The 22,171-nt window shown below is 35.6% G+C and overlaps 1 protein-coding gene across 1 annotated transcript in view; it reads left to right on the top strand.

The window, feature by feature from the left end:
- The window catches only part of LOC116177713 (protein winged eye), a 62,625-nt gene that overhangs the window by 10,486 nt on the left and 29,968 nt on the right, over nt 1–22,171 (top strand). The window contains exons 2-5 of the mRNA XM_031496769.1: nt 1,289–1,429; nt 16,352–16,810; nt 16,859–16,996; nt 17,131–17,289. Coding sequence (XP_031352629.1) covers nt 1,289–1,429; nt 16,352–16,810; nt 16,859–16,996; nt 17,131–17,289 — 897 coding nt within the window. The remainder of the gene's footprint in view (nt 1–1,288; nt 1,430–16,351; nt 16,811–16,858; nt 16,997–17,130; nt 17,290–22,171) is intronic.

Here is a 22,171-nt window from a genome sequence, read left to right as displayed (position 1 = left end):
ATTTTCAGCTTGTTGTTGGTAACACTGTGGCTCATCTTGGTTTCTTTCGTTGGTATTGATGCTCTTCATGATTCGCATTTTGGAAGGATCTATAGTTTCTAAATTACCGTAGAATTTCTTGGTCCTCTGATGCAAAACATCAATTTCGGCCCATAGTCGCTTTGGACGATGCGAGTTTCATGGACTTCTTCTGAATCCGTAAAAGCAGTCGTTACTTGTCGCCTAAAAGGATCTTGTCGTCCTTCTAGTACTTCACTAATCTCCAGGGTTTGCTACTTCTTCTTTGTATTGGCCCAATAATTCTTGACTTTTTGGATTTCGTTTCTTAACTTTTGTTACTCGTCGTCGACAACAGCCTCTTTTAAATCTCTTCCATTCTCTTCTCTAATCTGCTTTCACATACAACAGTGAAGCCTCCCTTAGTGTCCCTCTAAATAAGAAAAATGTTTTAAAATATCCCAAAAATTATTAAAATTCATTATATCGACTTAAATTTTTTGTTATTTTCAACTAACTACATGCATGCGAAATTAGATGATTGAGTAGTCTTTTTAGAAACTTCACTCGAAAATGTTATATTTTTGGAATTTTTTTTAATATGGTCTTGGTCTTGCTGGAAGTAGTGACGTAGTGAATTTTGCTAGATATTTTCGTGGAAATCAATGTGAATAGTGTTTTTCTTCGAATGGTTCAATTTACAACATTTTCAGGAAACCTCTTTTGTGGTGACGATCCATGGATGTCGAAATACGTTATTGTTGTAAGAAAACACTAACCCTCCCCCATAATACTATGCGATCAAAGAGTTGCTGTCGAGTTACCTTTGAAATGTTTGTTTACATGGGAAATCGTACTTAACGTGAACTTCCAAAGGCGAGTCGACAGCAATTCATTTTTGATGGCCCATTATTGTTTATTAGACAGACAAGAAAATACGGCTAACGTAAAGCAAAATGATCTTTCCGTAAAGCGACCAGTTCGGTAATTTGTCATCTCAACATAATGGATGAGGTTTAGTGTTTTCTTAAAACCGCCTGTGAAAATATTCTACAAATCTTTCCGGAAAAGTTATTAGAAAAGAAAATTCCAATAAATCAGTTTCAGGAGTTTCTGAAATTTTAGAGCTGAAAAATGGATACAAAACAATTATTTATTGTTTCAAATGAAAGGTTTATAAATACCAGCACGTACATATATGTAAATGCACCGGGCATTCCTGCAAATTAATTTAAAGTACTGCCTCCATTGCAATATACATAAATTATTAATTGAATTCTATTCTTTTTAGGGTTCGGTCGATATGGAGTTTACTCTTTGTTTCCTGGTGGTCCGAATCTAGGCGGTGCCATATACTCGCATGCAAGCACAATCGGGCGTTTTTCTTCCGGTGTTCCACCAACGGGGGCGCCATTTCATGCGACACATAAGGGTAAGTTAAAATAAAGTCGTGTAATTATCGTGCTTATCTGAAACGTTATAATTGATGTAGACGAGCTGCGCAATTGTTTTGCTAATTTTCGTTGCAATTCCTCTCGAAACAGTATCATTACTGTACATAATCATTATTTATGCAGTTAATTAAAAGTTTTAGAGAGAGTTTATTAATTACATTGTGTTCGTACAAAGACTTATTTTTCGTTTTTTTGGACGACCTGAACAAATTGAATTTGTCTCTAGTCCCGGAAAGAAATAAGATTTTTCTTTGTGGCCTGTTTATTTCTACGATTTTCATCTTTTCATACTTATACGCGACTTAAGTCGAATTTGAATAGAAATTAAAACATAATGTAATTAATAAATGCCCATAACTAATAAATGTGTTTTATGGCAATGGGGATGTTAAATTTTAACAACCTCGATAGTAGGTCTTGAATTGCCTGAATCTTGGGACCTTTGCCAAGCTTGGGATACTTCCTTGAATCCTAAAAATCTTGGCGGTCATTAGATTAGAATGTAAGGCCTCCTGGGATTATTCGGAAATCTGGAAACTTTGAAAATGTTATTAGTGAATGTCGTATTTATTTTGGAATTATTAAAACGCTTTCGAATTTTTATATAATTTTGAAAATCTTAGGAACTGTTTTATTGATTAATATTGGTAGTATTCGTCCTAATCCTATCATTTTATTGGAATGCAGAGGAGGATTCAACCTTATCGGTCCTTTCTTTAATATATGCCAGCATTGTCGACGCATTGACGACTTTCTTCGTAAGATACTTCCTATTCATTCACGAAAACAACTTTTTATATAATTTATAATAGGTTTTACTAAATTTGCATTGGCAGTTGTGTTTGGTTCATTTATCTGGAGAATTTGTTTGTTTGACTGGAATGGTTGTTGTATCAAATTCATTAGATACGTGTTATGATTGCTGAGAAAAACATTGAAAAAATGTGGTGATTTTGTAACTTTTGGAGAAATACTGTATACCCTTGGTTTATATTTTGAATTGAGTCTTTTTCAGTAGATTTTTGTCTCGCGCTGTAATACGGGTAGTCCAGTCAATAGAAAAAAAAGAGGGGGGTTCCCTTACAAACGGTTGGTTTTTTAGCTCAAATGCACCGTAACGAAGATGTAAGCGTAAATTTAAAGAAAGTGCCGATTTTTTTCGGTTTGTTTTAATATAATATAGTGGCGGGCGCGGAGGGTGAAAAATTGTGCATTTTAAACACTTGCTAAAATGTAATGCTGAAACGTTTACGACTATTTTATTCATTCAAATGACCACGATCTTGTTCCGTGAGTCTCTAGAATCTTCTTAAGGGTCCCTCGACTGTTCTCGGTCTTCGTGGAATGTTCTCCTTGGGATCGTAAGCGCCAGATTCAGATCGTATTGGAATTTCGTTCTGTTTTGTCTAATTTCCTAGGAATCTTTTTATAATTCTGTTAGAACTTTGCTGTAAAATTTTTTTGAAGCGCTGACGAATCTTTAAAACCGAACCTCGAACCGAGCTCGAGATACTTAAAGAACATATACACAAGACTTTCATATATTGTCCAGCCAAGAATTATAGTAGTATTTTTTAGGAATTTCAAAAATTACAGATTCTACATTTTTATTTTAGAAACCACCACACCTACTTGGCGCTTTCTAAAATAAAAATTTTCGTCGAAATCAGAATGTTTTGTGTCTCTCCCCCGTTTAGAGGTGCGCCATCTCTTTGGATAGGAATCTCGAAAACATTTGTACAAAATCGGCGGATATAAATCTACCGACACGAATGGAATTTTTGATGTAGCTTTTGAACCAGAACTAGTTTAAATTTTGTGAATTTTCTTATGCCGGTAACGTTTTTAACCTTTTTATTACAGAATACCTCAAAACACGAACTGTATAAAAGTATATATCTAATATCGACACGAACATGAAAGATCCGGTTAGAATTTCTCTTCGTCTGTTAGTTCTTTTTCCGCCTATTTAAATTCCGATATGCGACAAGGAATTTCCGTTAAGTGTTTTACCTGGAGGAGTAAGATTCGCAATTATCCGCGACTTTATTACAAATCGCGTTGCGTACTAGTAAAATTACGTGCAGGAATGAAAATACCCACTTTATAGAGAGGGGGAGTTTCATTCTCCTAAGGCTAGAAAGTTAATTGTATTATCCATCAAAAAATGTACCTACACCAATTAAAAAATTAATTAAAAATGGTTGTAAAAATGGGAACTGTCAAATGATTATATAGCCGCGCAAGTTTAACCAGGTGTAAAATATATAAATGTCTCTTAGCAGGTGGGAGGAAGTACCGCATAAAACACGCATAATGTTTGTAAATGGATAAATAGTTTCCTTTGTATAATAATTTATTACGAATAAGTTTTTCATCCACTATAATATTTGCCACCTTTTTTTTAATTGATTGTAAATTGAATTTGATCGACTTCATTGGGATTCGAGTTTTAATTTAAATATACTTTACATGATTTAATCATGGAAATAAGGCGACGTGAATAAATAAAAAAAAAATTCATTTCAATTTTATTAACTCCGTCAAATCGAAATCGTGACAGGGAGTCATTTTGTAACAAACTTTTTTCTGTGCATTAGCTTCTACTCGTATTATTATTAAATCGAAAACTTGGCTTTCTTAAATGGCTTCGTGGGATCTCATTTCAAAATGCATATTTTATGTTTGTGTAAGGGCCTAAGCGCCTTCATGGATTTTTATGGATTGCTAGCAGATCCCGCGAACTTCGTACCGCGGTTGCGCCGCCTCACCTCGCACACCCGGCGAGATAGGTAATCACCTGGCGGTATGAAATATGCTTTATGACCTATTCTGATACTTACCAAATATACAAAAAAAATGTCATAAAAATCGGTCGATCCGTGTCGGAGGAGTGCGACCACAAACCCCATGACACGAGATTTTTATATATTAGACCGATTAAGAAGAATTTCTCAAAAGTCTTTATGAGCCTTTTCCGAGCTGTTGAAGAAAATTGTCACTATTGATATGAATGATGGAGTTTTAACGAAGATTTGCACGTTTTGTTTAGTTCCCTAGTGACATTGAGAGGACATTTGCGCACGATACCATGGCAAAAACCCATTTTTTTTCCTTAGGCCACTCTTTTACATATTAAATAACAACCTTCTCCACAAAATTATGAGCATCTGCTGCCTTGGTCTTAATAGAAAGGCGTGTTCATTACATAGGAAGGAAACGCGATACGACAAAATCGCCCTTGGGCAATCGTGGTGGCTACCAGGAATTTGTAACAACAATACATAATACTAAAAACTCATTCATATTCATCAATTACAAATGCGTCTAAATTGTCAATGCTTATCCTACATACATTATAGGTAATACGTGCGGTACATGAATAATTCTTTTGCATTAACATTACATTTTTCGCGAGTTGCACCCGCCGCCGCCGTCGAGGTTGGCAATTGTATTATAAACAATAAAAATTATCAGTACTTCCGTTTCGAAATTTTGCACGTGATCGTTTGCGTCATAAAGTTTAATGAGAGAAAAGCAAGGCGTCTTCAGCGCCATTAATCTAAACGTCTTTTAGTTTCGCGATTATATCTCGCGTTTCTTGTAAAGATGTCTATCAAAAATTCCGCATAGAGGTCCCGTTTTTTTTCTCTGCACTCCGCTAATCACACGGTTTATCGTATGCAAAATTAATTGAGCATACGTTCCTTCTTCTCTGGTAATTACTGTAATTTTTCCGCGGCGATGAGGCAGTACGTATGTTAATTGCGGTAGTGTGAAATTTAAAAAGTGTATTAAATTTCGATCGACAATCGCGAAACACGACACCCCGCATTATGTATTCCAATAGGCATATGTAAAATTATCTGCGAGGGGTAAGATAATACCGGCTTAATGTTTAATTGCGGAAGATATTTGCATTTTTGCGTGCAATTTTCCGCAATTTTTAATTTCCACACCGTACGGAAAGATCGCCTTTGGCGCTTGAAATACGAAAAAGTCGCCATTTTTTATTTATCTAGTCAAAACTCCCAACACCTAAATAAGAACATTTTTTTTGTATCTCTTATAGTGGCAAAAGTAAAAAATCCTCGATCTTTTTCTTATTATAAATCTCCACTCTCCACACAAAGAGAAACTTGCAGAACTCTTATGGGGCTACCGGGAACCCTAATCAGAACTAAAGAATATATTATAAGATTTACCACAGAACTCCATTAGGGAAAGGTTTAGAACTACAAAAAAGTGCAGCAAGAGCGCACGATTCGTACACTTATCACAATCTGATGACTGCTTGGGGACTATCCAAAACTGGAATCTTTATGAAAAAAAATCGAGAAAAAAATCGAGCTTTTTGCATTTACGAATTGAGTTTTTTTACATCACTATTACGACATTGTTACCCATATCATACCAGTAGGTACCATATAGACTTAGACCACTAAATCTAGCAGCTAATGAAAAATAAATTTTTCCAAAGTTAGAAAAAATGCTTTCAAGTCATTTCATGCTCTGAAGTAACGTGGCCACCCCCTTTGTTGACATCCTGTAATCAGATCTAATTTTGATTCCCACCAGATCTCTTAAGTGAGGTTGTATCTTTGGAACTACATTAAAACATTTTGATTAACTTATTCGATATTTCGTCAATTTCTTGGTAACTTTTTAATTTTGAGTAGGTACTGATTAAAGTTCCAGATAGTGTGGAAAGTTTCTTTAATAAGGTTTTGACTGGCAAGTTATAATTAGAGAACAATGGAGGATTTTTTCTTTTCCCATGAAGAAATACAAACTTCTTTGGAGTTTTTCAAGAATTCTGGACAGCCCTTCGGCAGTTCTAAAACTACCTCCAATGAATTTTTGTGGCGAACCTTATAATAAAACTTTTTTTTTCGTATTTCAAGTGCTAAAAGATTCGGGAATGTTTCTTCTTAGATTTCCGAGAGATTCGGAACATTTATCTTACAAGATTTTGGCTGGAAACCAATAATAATAATAATAATAGTAAAACTATAGATGATTGTCCAGTAACGGATTGAAGTTCTCATTTGAGTTTTAATCGTTCTGGAGAATCCCTCGTAATCGAATTTTTTTGCGAAAATTAGCAGAAAGGCAGGATATAAAGGTACACGAAGGAGGCAGGAGCAGAACCGGAAACCGTAATGCGAAAGGAACAGATCACGTAGCTGGAACGGAAACGAGAATGGAAAGGAATGTAAGTGTCGGTCTCACTGCTACAGCAATGTCGATTGTATGCGACCAAAAGAAGCGCGATAGAGAGAAAGCGCTTGTCTCCTAGTTTTCCCTTCTCGCTCACCTGCAGTATCCGCGCTTAGCGTAGATCCGCCGATTCATAGCGTAGGAATCACCATTATTGCTTCTGTAGCATGGACATAAACAACGACCTAATGCCCCATTCACCTACAACTCCGAAGAGGGAGAAGAAACATCAAAGGATCGTGCTGGAACACTTTCTTAAACGGTTAGTCGGTTACCACTGCCACTGCCAGTATTACTTTTGCCAGCGACTCCAAAACGTCTTCCTAGAGAAAAAATCCCCTGGAAGCTGGTGCAGCGGCCCTGGGCGCGAAATGGCAAAAAAGAGCGAGATAATAAGGCGCAAAGACAAAAGGGTGCAAAGGCAATAGGGCGCCAAACATTCGGACGCTGTGTACACTAAGAAACGAAAAATTTTGAAAAAATTAGCTTGAGCATTTTTTAATTCGCAAAAAAAACTGTCAATTGTTGGACTAAAATAAACAGCAAAAGGGAGAATACACCTGGAACTTTTCCCTTAATCCATTATTAACAAAGCCTCTGGAACTTCGTATTTGAACTGATGAGAGGAAATCGTATCTAAATAAGCACGCAAACATCCCCATTGAGAGACACAAAGCGAAAAGAGTTTATTTGCAACCCTTCTCCGTCTCCGTCGAATTCGACCAAAAAGCTTTAAATTCTAAACGCAACATTCCATTCAGGCGTCGAGCTTTAATATACGCTTTCAAGATCGGAATAATAAAACAAAATACGCATACCTGATAAGTGGTAACGCCGGAAACTGACCGTAGTGGGAGAATCTGATTGACGCTGATAACGCATGACTGATGTTTGTGCATGCATGATTGTGCGCTCATACTTTTCAATCTATTCAGAATGCAATCCGTTTCCATCTCTCAATCTAAATAATTTACTACGTTTTAAAGCCGAACAAGTTTGATGTTCGCGTTACGTAAGATTAACTGAATATTTCGAATCGTAGGTTAGGATAATGAAATTGTGTAATGCCCCGAGGGGTCTTGTCGAACGGCGGTATTTAATACAAACTGGTTTTCGTCTGTGTAGATATTGTTTGCCTTTAATATGTGGCGCACTTGTGGCATTGAGTTAATTATGTGTATTAATTTTCGGAACGGTAGACACTGCGGTTCTATAAAAAATTTAGAATTCCTGCTGCCAAATTCTCAGTCATCTTTTTCCCCCAGTTTCTCTATAATCTCAAATTCTCTTCATTTCAATTGGTTCTCTTTAAGTTCCGTTAAGGTATATCTCAAGTTCCTCTAAAGTTATTCACAAATCATTCCAAAATTGCTTTGTAACTTACACTAAAGCTCTTCTCCAGCTCTCCTCAAATTCCCTTCCTTCTTCCTTTTAAGATAAAAAATAAAATTAAATATTATGGTTGACTTTTGAACACGGAAGGATTGGAAACTGCAAAGTATTTAATAATGTAGATGAGACAGATTTTCTTTATCTTTTAAGTTTTCTAATTTACTACACTACATTAATGAAGACAATTCATGAACCGGAAAATAAGTTCAATTCACTCATGAAACCCAGCGGAAAATTTTTGTCAGATTTCAAATGACTAAATTAGTACCTATCTTTCTGTGAGTTCGGCGTTAGAATTGGTCCACTGTATATTCTCTGTCTGTCATAAAAAGCGACTAAAAGAGACAACAATTTTATTTAATAATAAGTAAAGCTTATAATATAGCATCGTCTACCTCTACAGTATCATGCTGTCTAGAATTTAATATCTTCTCTGATTTTGGTTTTAAAATACAAAGGACCATTGCAGCTTCATAATGGACTGGACGAACCAACGTTTGTATTTTAAAATCATTGATAAAAACTAACACAGAATGGATGAGAAATGTGCAGAAGATATGTGCAAATGTACTAGATTAGTGAAAATGCTGTGGAATGTGGGAAAACTTGTGGGTATCACAGGAAATCTTGCTGTGATATTGTTCGGAATTTTGAGTAAATTAGAGGAATACGAGAAAAAAAAACGATGAAAACGTTCTAGGGAAACCAAAAAAAAAATGCAATGTGTTGTGGGAGTACTGTATTTCTCATTAAAATTGTGGAAATCGAAGGCAGTGTAAGAAACTTTAGGGAAATTGAGGAAAATAATGGATTGAACAGAGGTAATGCAAGAGCTTTTGGAAAATGAAGGGAAATACTGACCATTTTTACCCAATTATGAAAATCTTCCGCGACCAAACTCTTCGCGTTCGCGCTACGATTTCCAACGAGAAATTGTGACTTAAGGGATTGGGGTAGTTATCATAGTGGTAGATGGAGACGGGACGGCAGGGATAAATTCTCTATTGAAATCCCATAATCATTCGATATATTGTGCTCTTGTTGAAATGATCGGTTGAAAGTATTTATAATAATAATAATAGTAATAGTGCCTTTATTGCAGTAAAAAGATTTCTTTGTGATACAAAAATATGTAGAGGCGAAGTTCATAGCGAACGCTGCTCTTCCACTTAACCTCTAGGTTTAATTACAATAAGTAATAAACTTTGCATCGTCAAACATAGACATAAACATAGAGTTTGAATAATCGATGGAAATGGGATTTCTATGGTTTTCGCATTTTCAATATCGCATTCTGTATATTATTTTGAACAGTGGACTTCAGGTAAATCCTAATAAGCCTAAATTCTGAAAATAATGAATTTACATCGTTGATAATATACGAAATTTATTTTATGGAGGAGTGCATTTTCCAAACAAATTCTAAATACTCAAATAATTCAAAAATCGTTAGGCCCAAATGTTGCCTACATTTAAAAAACTGAATAAAAATTAGCGTACTCCATTTAATATATGGAAGTTTGAGTGAATTTCCGATATAACCAGAAGTTGGGATAAAATTGAATTCATGTACAGCTTTTCAGAAATCTATTCGCATTTTTCATTTCTTCCAAATTAGCTGAATTCATCGAGATTTCACATACTCCTTATACATCCTATCCGTGAGATAAGAATTTGCTCAGATGCTTCTATTGTTGCTTCAAAATTGCAACATTTTCCTTAGTTTCCGCAAAATTGCGTTGTCTAAAATAAAACTGACCTTAAAAATTTGTATTTTCGTCTACAAATTCATCTAATTTTGCATATTTCCTATACAGAGGCCAAGAATTTGCTCAAAGGTTTTTTTATGTCGATTTTTTTTTAGTTTTCGCAAAATTGCCTGTTAAACTGATCCAATTTCTATAAGATGTAAGTAACGGAATTCCCTTAAAAAATTGTCTCTTATTTTTCTTAGTATGTTTTCCTTATATTCTCCCTATTATTTCCGCCAATTTCTTTTTCCAAAAATTCATCTTATTTCTGTAGTTTCTCATTGATTATTTATTTATGTCGTATATAGCTTGGAAAAATGTGCATGTGCAAAGAATATTGGGGGAATTAAGGAAAACCGGTGGTAATTTTTATGACAGGAACTTTGGAACCATAAAATGTGTTATTTCATATAGGAGTTTGAGAGATTTAAGGTACTTAACGCAATTTTTAAACAAGCCCTTCAGCAAATTGTTAGCGTAGGAAATGAGACGATTTAGGCGACATTAGACGAATTTCTGAAATGAAATATGAGATAATTTAAGTGAAAATAGTGATAAGGAAAACAAAGGCAGTTTTTAATGGAGTTTGGTTACTTAAGAGAAATTTGAAACAATGCAATTTTGCGGAATGCGACAGTTTTTAAGCAATAAAGGGATCCTTATCCTGTGTATGAGAAAGATTGCGAAACTATGCAAATTTTAGTGGAAGTAACAAGGAGAATATAGGGAAAATAAAAGGCAATTTTGTTGTTTCATATAAACATTCGGTAATGTACAATGCAATTTTGTGAAAACTGAGGGTAACGCAACGTTAAAGACTGATCACATTTTCATGACACAAGGCGATTTAACTTCATGAAACGAAAGGAGTAATTGTTTAAGAAAATCTTATCTTATTTAGTTCTGTCGTGTACTTTGGAGGGATGCAACTTCTGCAGCGCATCAAATAAAATAAAGTCAGATAATAGAATGTCAGACCACGTATTTCTGGCACAAGGTTGGATTTCATGCTCCATTCGTGGCTATTGGTACATCCACTAACAAAAAGCAGCTTCAGCGGCTTCTCAATCTCTGATCCTATTTCTACTGCAGTTTACGTTGTCAATGGAAACTTGTTGGATTTAAATAACGATAATGCAGCAAGTGGTTTATTGGAAGTATTACTAAAAGCTGAACAATATTTTCGGTGAGGAGCTGAAATTTGATCCACTTCTAACAAAATGATGTTTGGTGACATCACTGGGATTTCCACTTTTTAGAATTGGACAGATATTAGCTATTTGCCATAGTCAGGGAACAAGTTATACGTACCTTTTTTTTCTAATTTGAAAGAGTATGATTTGGATGAATGCGATCAGGAGGATATTGTTGCCAGTATAATCGTAGGGCTTGTCTTGAATTTTTGTTTGATAAATGAAAATATTTCAACAATATCTACCTTCTCGTTAATTGAGGATTCTTCCATTTTTACAACAAATAATAATCGTTATCGATTCAATAAACTTTTACTTACAAACAATAAACTAATACAAATGTTTCCATAGCCAGCCTTTAATTTCCAGTAAAATTATTTAATATTATCTTTAATATCTCGAATTCTATTAAGTTTAGAAGGTATAACTTATGAAACTTTTTTAAAGTAAAAATACCAAATAGTATAAAAATATACAGTACGTACCACTTAAAAAAAGTCAAAAATAGGTATATCTCCGAATATTAAAATATTTTCTTTTCTGATTTACATTAATTTATGTAGCTTACTAGAAACACTAACAATTTTATTTGAAAGATTTTTTGTATCTTTAAAAATGTTCGAGAAAAATCGCGTTCTCTAGTTCTGTTTACACCCTGTAAATCACAAACTCCATGTCATTTGAAACGTTTAATTGGAGTATTGCATCCGCGTACTTAGAGTTTAATGAAATCATTTGACATAACTGAAGATGTTCTGAAATCCGGGAAAATCATTTGCTTGTAATGAATCGATATCCTTCAATGGGGAAGTGGAAATGTCTCTCAAGTAAGGCGGGTTTTGCGGGAACGTTTCTTCAAAGAATAATTGGAAAGTTTCTTTTCTGTGTTTACTGTTCATCAGATCAGAATAAAAGGTATTAGGTGAGTAAATCATAATTAAATAAAGCTCTTCGGTGCGGCGTACACAAATTCAAAAGCAGATGACGATAATTGACATTAATGCCGTTTTATAGCACCTAATAAATATACCTACCTTTTAATCAGTCCTTTCCCTTTTTTTAAATCCACCACTGCGAATATACAAATCCCTTAGGAGCTAATGAAAAAAAAAACTACAAGGCGTTTGGTGGCAAATATAAACAGTAACAGTCGCAAGCTACATGTAAATTCATCCCGGCAAAGTGGGAATTAAGTTGGTCATGACTTCCGGTAGAAACAGTCAGGGCGGGCCGTTTCCGGCTCGATTTAGATTACTTTTGTATATAACTTGACAGTTAAGAATGATTAGTTGACAGTTTCGTTACACGATATACCATGCACGTTTTTAGAATTGTAGACGATAGTATCGAAGGTTTTGCGCGCGGCCGTAATTATACGGACAAAAGGCAACCTTTTTTTTTGCGATCTGATGGCGCATGAAAATATGCAACAAGTTTTATTCCACGTAAATCGCTTTTTTTGTAAGTTTCATTTGCGAGATGCGATCGATTAATCAAAAATTTCGCCGCGGGCGTGTAGCATACCAACGATTTTTAATGGACGTCCGTAATAATCTCCTCTCGTCTTCATTACTGTCGCTACTGGCTTGCTTTAGGTTCCGTTTCATAATCATTTTTTCAATTAAGTCATGCCATTCTCCTTATGGCCAAGTGTCAAGACTATAGAAAACAGCAAAGCATACTTAGGAATTGGCAGTTTCTTTTGATATTTACAACTCCTTACTTTGATTTGACGTTTAGCAGGTAGCAAGTTGACTATAGTTACTTTCAGAATTTCCTACAGAGCCTTATTTACCATTTTCATAGCTAGAACAGCACAGGAATGCTTTAAGAAGAACCTGAGTCCAACAATCACATTAAACATTTATGGGTATTTTCCCGAGCAGAATGACCGTAGGAAATGGACTAAAAATTTCTAATAGAGTGCCTAACAGACAGGGGCTGCGGGTTTTAATTTTTTGCATGGGGGCAAGGGCCAGGCCAATTTCCTTGAGGTATAATAGGGATCATCCGACTATGAGTCTCACTGGTAGAGCGTTGGGCTACATAGCCGGAAGGTCGGATGTTCCATTCGAACCTGGGTTGAGGTGAGAATTTTTCATATGTGGCAGAGATGGGAAATTTCCTTAGATCAGTTTCGAGCAATCTGCCGGCTACTCCAAATTAAATTTTCCTGCAGTTTTTCATATTTGTAGGGTAAATATCGGTTAAATATCCCCCATATTAAATAGGAAAAAATTATTGCACCTTTAATTGCAACCAATCGAGATAATGACAATTTATTTCTACTGCCATTTTGATTACCTATGTGCATAAATAATCATTACCTTCAGAGCAATAAATTAGATTTAATTTAATAATTGTAATGGTTCAAAGTGCTACAGGTCTATTGTAATACGGCGCAGTAATTTTGAAAGACTGATGCCGAGACTGATGCAGATCAGTGGAAGCAGGTGGTAAGCACTTAGTTTTATCATAATGGCCAATAATGAATGGCACGGGATAGTGGCAATAAAATTCCTACCTAATTAATCTAAATCTGCTCAATTATTACCCACTTATGCATGTGAAGAAAATTCTCTTGATCATTAAAGAGAAATAGTAATCTTTTCGAGAATTTTAGCACGCGGTCGAAAAAGTTCATAAGGTTTTCAGCTGGATCTTGACAAAAATTCTTTGGTAGATTTCGAGGAGATTTTCTTCAAGATGTAGAAGTTTCCAAGAAAGTCTCTAAAAGTATTTTTGAGAAGACTTCAGATCTAGACGCTTACAATTTCTTTGGATTCTACCGGACAAAATACACCAGACTTTTTTCTATCGACCTGCGACAACCTTTCCGATAGATTTTAGAGGTTGTGATTTTTTTATTTTACAGGATAAAATCTATAAGACAATTTCTTTTTTGGGTAGCGCTGCGGAAACTGTATGATTTTATTTGTTTTTTTTTTATTGTTAATCCATAGGCAACATTTATTTTTTACATTGGTTCCATGGTTCTAATTTTCTTGTAGTGGTTAGAGTTTTTACGGCATATCCTGACAGTTCTAATTCTTTATTTATTTATACAACAATCTTTTCATCGATTTTATAGGCAAAGCTTTGTTTTTTTATAAATTGGTTTAATGGGCCTACTTTTTACTTGTGCGGTTTTGATTTTTTTTGATACTACATGCTAAAAATCATCGAAAATAATGCATTAATCGGCCGATGTGTGGCAATTTTTTTCCTCTCGATTTTAACTTATTTCATTTGGTTTTTTTTAGAAGATTTGCGTAAATATTTTTAATAAAATGGTTAGAAATACCTCTCGAAATATTTCTACGAATCCATGTAAGATCTTTCAGCTCTGTTTTATGTAGTGGCCAGGCCTTGAAGGTTATGATTTTTTGGTATTTTAACGCCAAAGCTATAAAAAATGTCGTTTCTTTGGTTGACGTAGAGTTTTTTTTATTTTATTTGTTTTGTTTTACAAATTAAGTCGTTTTTTTTTTGTAGTGGTTGGATTTTGACGGCTCTCATTTTTTTACATTTTGTTTCGGTTGGCAGACTTTCCGCTCAATTTTAGAGGCAAAACTTTTTTTGCCAATTGTGTTAATGAATCGATCTTTTTGTAAAATGTTTGTCAAATTGGTTTGGTAGCTCATCTTTTATGTGTAGTGCTCACGTTGTTGATTTTTATGGGGCAGAATCTATTAGATTTAGTGAAAATTTTATTTTTCGGTCGATGAGCAAACCGAGGGGTAAACCACTTACAAAATGAAATTCTAAAAGAAATTTAAAAAAATTCTAAAGGGAATTAAAAAAAATTCTACAAAAATTGTGGAAAATTATAGAGAATTTTTAGAAAATTCTACAAAATGCTAGTAGTGTACACCAAAATTCTACAGTGATTTTCCCCTCGGTGCAAACAATGTTAAAGAAAAACTTTGAAGAGCTTTCCAAGACCAGAAAAAGTGTCTGAGGTGGTTGTAGTGTACCTACTTAACCCCGAGGCTCTACGCCAAATTCATACTACAATAACATGGAAATAAAATCAAACGGGCAACGTTTAACATTGTCCTCCGGAATCGCTATTTCCTCCACAAACTCAACGGATCCCGCTTTAATTTGAAATCGAAAAGTGGCATGTAATCAAACATCTAAGGTAAGGCAGCACCTTTACGTTATTATGTAAAGGCCATCCATAAGCGTGATGGCGTATATAATTTGTATTTTAATTAGCCTTTGTATTTTGATCAATTATTTTATTCGTCAATAATCTCGGATAAGTAATAGGAAAAATTATTGATAATAAATTATGACATAAATGACATGCACAAAGCACGATTTCGAGACAGGTTAAAGCAAGTTGCAGAACAAAGAACTGGTTAGACGTTAGAGTACAAGCAGGTAGGAAACAAGGTAGCTGTATAACAGGTGAAAACGGAAAATTCAAAGTGCGGAAATGTGGAATTTAATTAATCGCAACTTATAACGCACAAAATAGATTCTAAATCGAAGAGTTTTTGTGTTAGCTAGTCTCACCCCTGAGACAGGTAACAATAAGCCCTCGTTCGGGATTTTCCAGCTTATAGTTGAGATTCGAGATCAATTCCAGCATTAGGTGTCGTCATTAATGTCGTGTCGTGTAAGGTTTCTTATTTATGGAGATATTTTTTTGAAATTTTAACAACAGATGCTTCTAGTAAAGACAAGCATATCGCATATTTTAAACATCAGGTGTGCGCATGCGTATGGTCACTAAAGAACTTCGAAGAAGTTAATTTTGAAAATATTTTAAAAAGGGGTTTTAAGTGACTTCTCTATAGAAGGTTTACATAAAGGTTTCTAATAAAATTCCTTGGGAAATCATTTTTCAGAATTTTTAAAGGAAACAGAAAGTTTTCCTTAGAGAACTAAGAATATAAGTATCTGTCTTAAAAAATTTTATTGGGTTTAACATGTAAGGATACGTTAGGCTTCTGGGTATTTTAAACTTTTTAAATGAGGAGGCTCTTGGGGAAAATTTAGTACTGGATTTCCCAAAATTCCAAAAGTCTGTCTGTGGTCACAAGGGAAATTCAAACGTGTGCGCTGTTTAAATCGTAATGCAAAAGGGTTACCAAGGCTAAACCTAACAGAACGCGATAGAAAGCTAAAACCGGCTAAACTTACGTCCTTTGGATAATTAAGATTCAAACTTGACGTAAAAGCAAATTCTTAATTACTTTTAGGGGTCAACGGGCCTGAATTCGTAAATTTTATGCCATCGTAAACGTAATGTTATTAACTATCAAATGGCATGGTAACCTCGTCCAAATATTGACACTACAGTTACTCGTTTTAATACAGAATTTCTTTGCAGAATCTCTCTTCTCCTCGACCGGCTACACTTTTGGTGCCCCGACGCCACCGCCCGGTTCGCCGTACTCCCCCGTGACCGCCACGCAATTGGAGCTATTCACGAAGGGCTTTAATTCGTCGAACATCATATTCCATCAGCCCGATGTGCCCTTGTCGCCCAAGAAACTCGACAGGAAGTGCGAGGAAAAGTGCTACAAGGTGAAATCGGAAAAGCCGTGCATCTGCCAGCATTCGCCGACGTCCAAACCGAAATACGCGGAAAGCTCCTCCGGTTGTAGCAGAACGAATCCGATCGACTGGAGTCTTGTTAGCGTGAAAAAGGAGCCCGGATCGAATCCATGCCAGGTCGCCGAGATTACCACGAGCATTTCGCCGGTGGTCAAGATCGAAGTGACATCGCCGACGCATAAGAATACGGACATTTCGGTTGCCGCGATGCCTTCGGTAGTTACGACGAATGGTAAGTGTAGCAAAATGGATGGCTAGTTTGTACTTTCAGTTCTTTCAGGGAATATTCCCGTTGGAATTGCCGTTGCACGGCAAAGGGTCCAACATCACGACATCGTGTCGTCGCCCTCATTGCCACCCGCTGGACTTCTTACAACCGTCAACTCGACGACGAGGATGTCCAGGTTGTCGGAGCTGGGTAAGTGTTTCTTTATCCGTCATTGAAATCTGCCCTAGTTTACACTTGGATTAGATCCAATTACGCTTTAATCGGCTTATAAAATTCCCTCCTCGATTGATACGCTTGCATGTGCTGATGTCAAATGTTGTCAGATTCGACGCCTGGCATGGCTGCGGGCACGACAGGAGGCGTTTCAGGAGGCGGAGCTGTTTTACAGTGTACGGAAGATCGAACTTCAGGATTAGCAGCATGGTCTCTCAGTGGATCGCACAATTCCACCATAGCTACTCCTACATTGTGGCAGTATCCTGGTAAGCACCACACTTGACCTCACCTTTTGTAGAGCGACTCTTTTTTTCCGTCGCGCATCAATCAAAATTGCTGCAACAGATAAGTACAATTAACTTGGTGCAAGTTATGAGGCTAACATTAGATATAGAAAGGCGGAGAAGTCGTCTTCTAAAGTTTCTCTTAAGTTTAAGTAGGAGGGACCCCGACGCTAATTACCTCTAATGGAGTTAGGTGGAGACAGTTTAGTAGATTATGACTAGTGAGTGAGTGATTTACGTTAAGCTTTAACGTAAATAATTCCGTTTCTAGCCTTTTCATTTAGCAGACGTCGTTTGTTATTACTGCTGGTCTCCCTATCTCAAAACGATCAACACGGACACCCTTTTCTCTTTTAACTGTCATTTTTACATGTGGTGATTGAATTACGACAATGGCGAAGTGGAAAAATAAGGGTGGATTTGTGATTTATTTATAAGGCAACGTTTCCGTATTTGTCCAAAGAACATCCATTAGTGACAGTCGAACTGTCGAAGATAATGATATTCATTTAGATTTTAGAGGGCCTGTTCGCTGAGCCCCCCTCCATTAAAACGAATTGGCGGAGACCATTTCATTCACTGAACACAAGTAGATTGTTTAACAAGTTAAAGTTTTCCCGTATAACAATGGAGGAAAAATTGCAGAGAACACGTGTTGACTTGACTGTTTTTCCTTTTTCAATATATTTGGGTTAGAAGAGAGGCATTTAGGACAAGATCCCAGTTTAGTTATGAAGAAATTTAATTTTGGGGAATTTTTTTAAGTGCTAACCAATGAGCATAAAGCACAGCTAGCACAATAAAAGTAGTACGAAAGTAGTATGCAATACTGTCGTTTAGTGAAAAATTTTAATTTTTTGGGGGCTAAACGTTCACTTAGCTTCTACTGGAATTTTGGAGACCCAAATAATGAGCATAAATTGACAAACGAGCGCAATTAAGACACAGTAAGATACAAAAAATGTTTGGGTAGGTATAATGTGGACCCTCATTAGAGATATGAACTTGCGAAAAATGTTTACCAAACCATTCAACTATAAGCCTAAGTTATACTAAAATAAGATAGAAGAAACTGAAACTTGCCAATGTGTAAATAATAAGGAAGAGCTTCGCTTTAGTGGATAATAATAATAATAATAATAAACCCAAACGCAAAAACCTATACAGCACTACTAGCTCACAAAATACTGTATTATCTCCATCAATAACCCAAGCAACCTCACAAATACAACCTCAAGAACAAAGAAACACCATAAATACAAGTAACGCAACATGTACTACAAAGACAGGTCCATCCAATAAAGTTACACGCCCTAGCACAGTTAAAAAACACAATACTCCTTCTTCTCAGAAACAACCCACTCGTATACAACCGAAGCGCAAAAACTTAACAGCACCACAGGCTCACAAAATACTGCAATATCTCCACCAAAAACCCAAGCAACCTCACAAATACGACCTCAGGAACAAAGAAACACCATAAATACAATTAAAAAACAAAACTCCTTCTTCACAGAAACACACCACGTTATCACAACCCACTCGTATTCAACCCAAACGCAAAGCCAAAGAAACACTTACACAATAAACTCCATTTTATAAAATTACAGGAATTATTATAATGATTTTTTTGTTTTGTTTTCCTCTTTCCTGATAGCGTTGGCTATTGTGCCCATCAATAGGTATGTTGGTAAGTACGAATTACATACTATCCCTAGATGTCCAATGTACGTGTGTGATTTTTTTTTAAGGACCCTACATAACTTCACCAGACACAGACACAGACACTAATCGTTACTTGATTTTAATCCGTGCGATTAGTTAACCAGGCTAGACCTGAGTTCTCACAAGAAACACCGACCATAATAATAATAATTTATTGTCTGGTGATCAACAAAACATTGACATAGACATTGTCCAGTTGTATCTAAACGAATATTGTCAAATATATCACAAAGGAAAACATACATACATACAAACAAACAGTTAAATAAATTTATCACAGAGTAATTTGCTATACTATAGTTGTCATATATTAGAATAATTCTAATATCTTAATTATTAAGATCACATATTTTGTAAAAGCCGAGGTAAAAGCACTCAGCTATCAAATACCTTTTCATACTTATCTTACGTACTTAAGATGGAAGTGGTTCCCAGATCCATGCTGAAAGAGAAATGAAATCGACAATGTCAAAACAAATGTAGGCACAATTATCTTAAAAAGACTATTTGCGATTGGGAAATTTATGACTCTTTTCTTGGAAATCTTATAAAACTTCCATTTAAGTATATACCTTCTTTTAAAAACCTCCTATGATTGAGTTTAGAGGATCATTTGCGCATGAAGTTGGGATCTCCTTTATAGGTCATTCCAATCCCCTCAACTCCGTCCAACTTTGGAGGATGTGATTTGTAAAAATCATCGAAGTCCTTGTGTGAGATCGAAGGGACTTAAGCGTATTTTTATGGGGCAGATTAGCCAGTTTTGACTCCACAATCATTAAAATTTTGTCGAAGGCTACCACATTTCCTTTGGTGGTTTTCACTAAAACACCCTCCACAAAATAGTACTCAATTTTTGGGGCCCTTCTCATAGCTCGAGCTCCTATTGGCGACACGAGAAAAGGAGACCGCGATTCGAGCTTTTTAAGAAACTTTAAACCGCGTGAAAAAATTCTTACCGGAAGGTAACTTTTGAGCGCCCGAATGCGACTATTCCTTGAAGACGAGCGCCTTGCAAAAGGTGGTTAATTTCGTCTCTATTTATTATATTTATTTTTATTTCGCCTCGTCTATATAGCTGTCGGCTTGGAGGAAGCATTTGAAACCAAATTTATGAGGTATGTCTTCGTCTGAAGAACATAATGGATTTATAGGGCGAACTGTACTAGAAGTGGCTTGGTACAGAAACTGCCAGTCATTGTGGTCAGTTTCTTGTGTCCTCATTGAAGCCTTTACATTCTCTCATAAATTCAGTAAACTTGCATCCAAAATATTCATATATTTGTCGGATAATTCTCATGAATTCTAAAAGAATCATTTTATTTACTTATTTCACTTTGTATTTAAAATATGTAAAATAAAGTACATTTACTACGTTAAAGAAACACCGGTTTTACGTTAAATTGTTTATTGATTAGTACAAAATGCTAAACTGTCAAACTTGAACAACGCTTACTTCATTTTCTACAAAATACTGCATTCACTTATAATGTTTTATTAACAAAATATATACTCATTTACATCTGTGATTCTTTACAAACGAAAGTGGTTCATAAATCTGTGCCGTCAGGACCTTTAATGGAATAGACAAGCACATATTTTAATATCTCTACGAACAGGAGTGCAAAAATTAGCTTGTGTAACCTAAATTTGTTTTTATTACCTCAACTACAATATAAACAACAATTAAAGTGTTGAACTAAACGAATCTTTGTGGCTACACTAGCCAAGAAGTAATGGTGATTGTAATTGCATCTAATAGCGTAGACAAATAACTCAAAAATGCGCGTTCACGACGGAAAGCAACAATAACAAATATAAGGAAGAGCGAGCGTATACCTACCATGTAAAAGATTCATTGCACTTTTGCCTGTTTCGCATGAACGATTTACTACTGTTTTTTGTGTGTCTGTCACACTGTCGGAACGTAGACCTTTACAAATTTAAAAAAAACATGTTTTCTCTTCCTATATCTATTCTCTTTCGTGAATTATTTGTTGTAGTCTTTGTGTCGGTAATGCTACAACATTTACATTCGTTTAATATGTAATTACTAATTAGTGTAATTCTTCCCCGAAGAGAGAAGATATATTGCATTATTGTTGCTGATGGGCGTTTCAAAGGAATCATGCTAGTAAAGCTTCTTGAAACAACCAAGTGAACCAAGTCTTGACTTTCCTTAAATATTTGCTTAGGAATCATACTATGAATGATCTTGGGATTATATTTAACACTTTGGGCAACCTTCTCAGAAATCGCTTTAGTATTTCCATAGAAATGTCCTTGGCATTATTGTTAGGAATGTAATCAAGGGAGCATTTTAAGGAGTCATTAATAAGACAAATTGCTACAAATGCTGCAAATGATTTACTTACGAGATTTTCGTAGGGATCTAATTTAGAACTTACTTGTTACTGAATGACATTTAGATATCAAAGGAATATTTGAAGCAATCTTTAATAATGTTTAGTAGAAATTTGGGCCGTGCGGTTCAAGTTGAGTTCAAAGCGTATTTACCTACAGCTGTTTTGCAGTCTTATTTGATGTAGTCCAAAAAGTTGCTTTTTAAAATTACTTGCACACAGTCTTTTTAGTTATTTATTATACAAGACGATAAAGGGATGTTTTCCCTTTATCGTCGTGTATAATACAAAACTTTATTTTATTGCAGAAGCCATACAGATCATTATAAAACTTTTAATATTCTGTAGGTATTTAATTTAGACGTCCAAAATAGCAAGCCTTGGTTTTCCATAGAAACAATATCGTATTCTGTTCTGATTCTCAATTCATATCGTGCTCCGCGTCCTATTTTTAATAAGAATGACAATGATGTGTTGCATTTTATCTACCTTTGCCGGTAAAATGATCACTTATCTACTCTTAGAGCCCCTTCTCACTAGGCGTTTTTGAAGCGCGGCGAAGTAGCAAGGTACGCGATTGTGTAACCCGTCTTTGCAGCGCTACTGTGTCGCGTCTTTGAAGCACTACTGTGTCGCATGCGCAAACTGCTAAGTCGCTGAGCAGTGACAAGGGTATCGTAGATAATTTTTCAGATCTTTTCCCATTGGAAAATGCTTGGAGGTGGATTCAGCGCTTAAGAAAACGTTCCCAAAACCACTGTTCCTTGAATCTAAAT

The sequence above is a fragment of the Photinus pyralis genome, unplaced genomic scaffold, assembly GCF_008802855.1.
Source record: "Photinus pyralis isolate 1611_PpyrPB1 unplaced genomic scaffold, Ppyr1.3 Ppyr1.4_LG8, whole genome shotgun sequence".
NCBI classification, from domain to species: Eukaryota; Metazoa; Arthropoda; class Insecta; order Coleoptera; family Lampyridae; genus Photinus; species Photinus pyralis.
The sequence above is the reverse complement of the archived record's forward strand: the minus strand, read 5'-3'. Positions and strand labels throughout refer to the sequence as shown.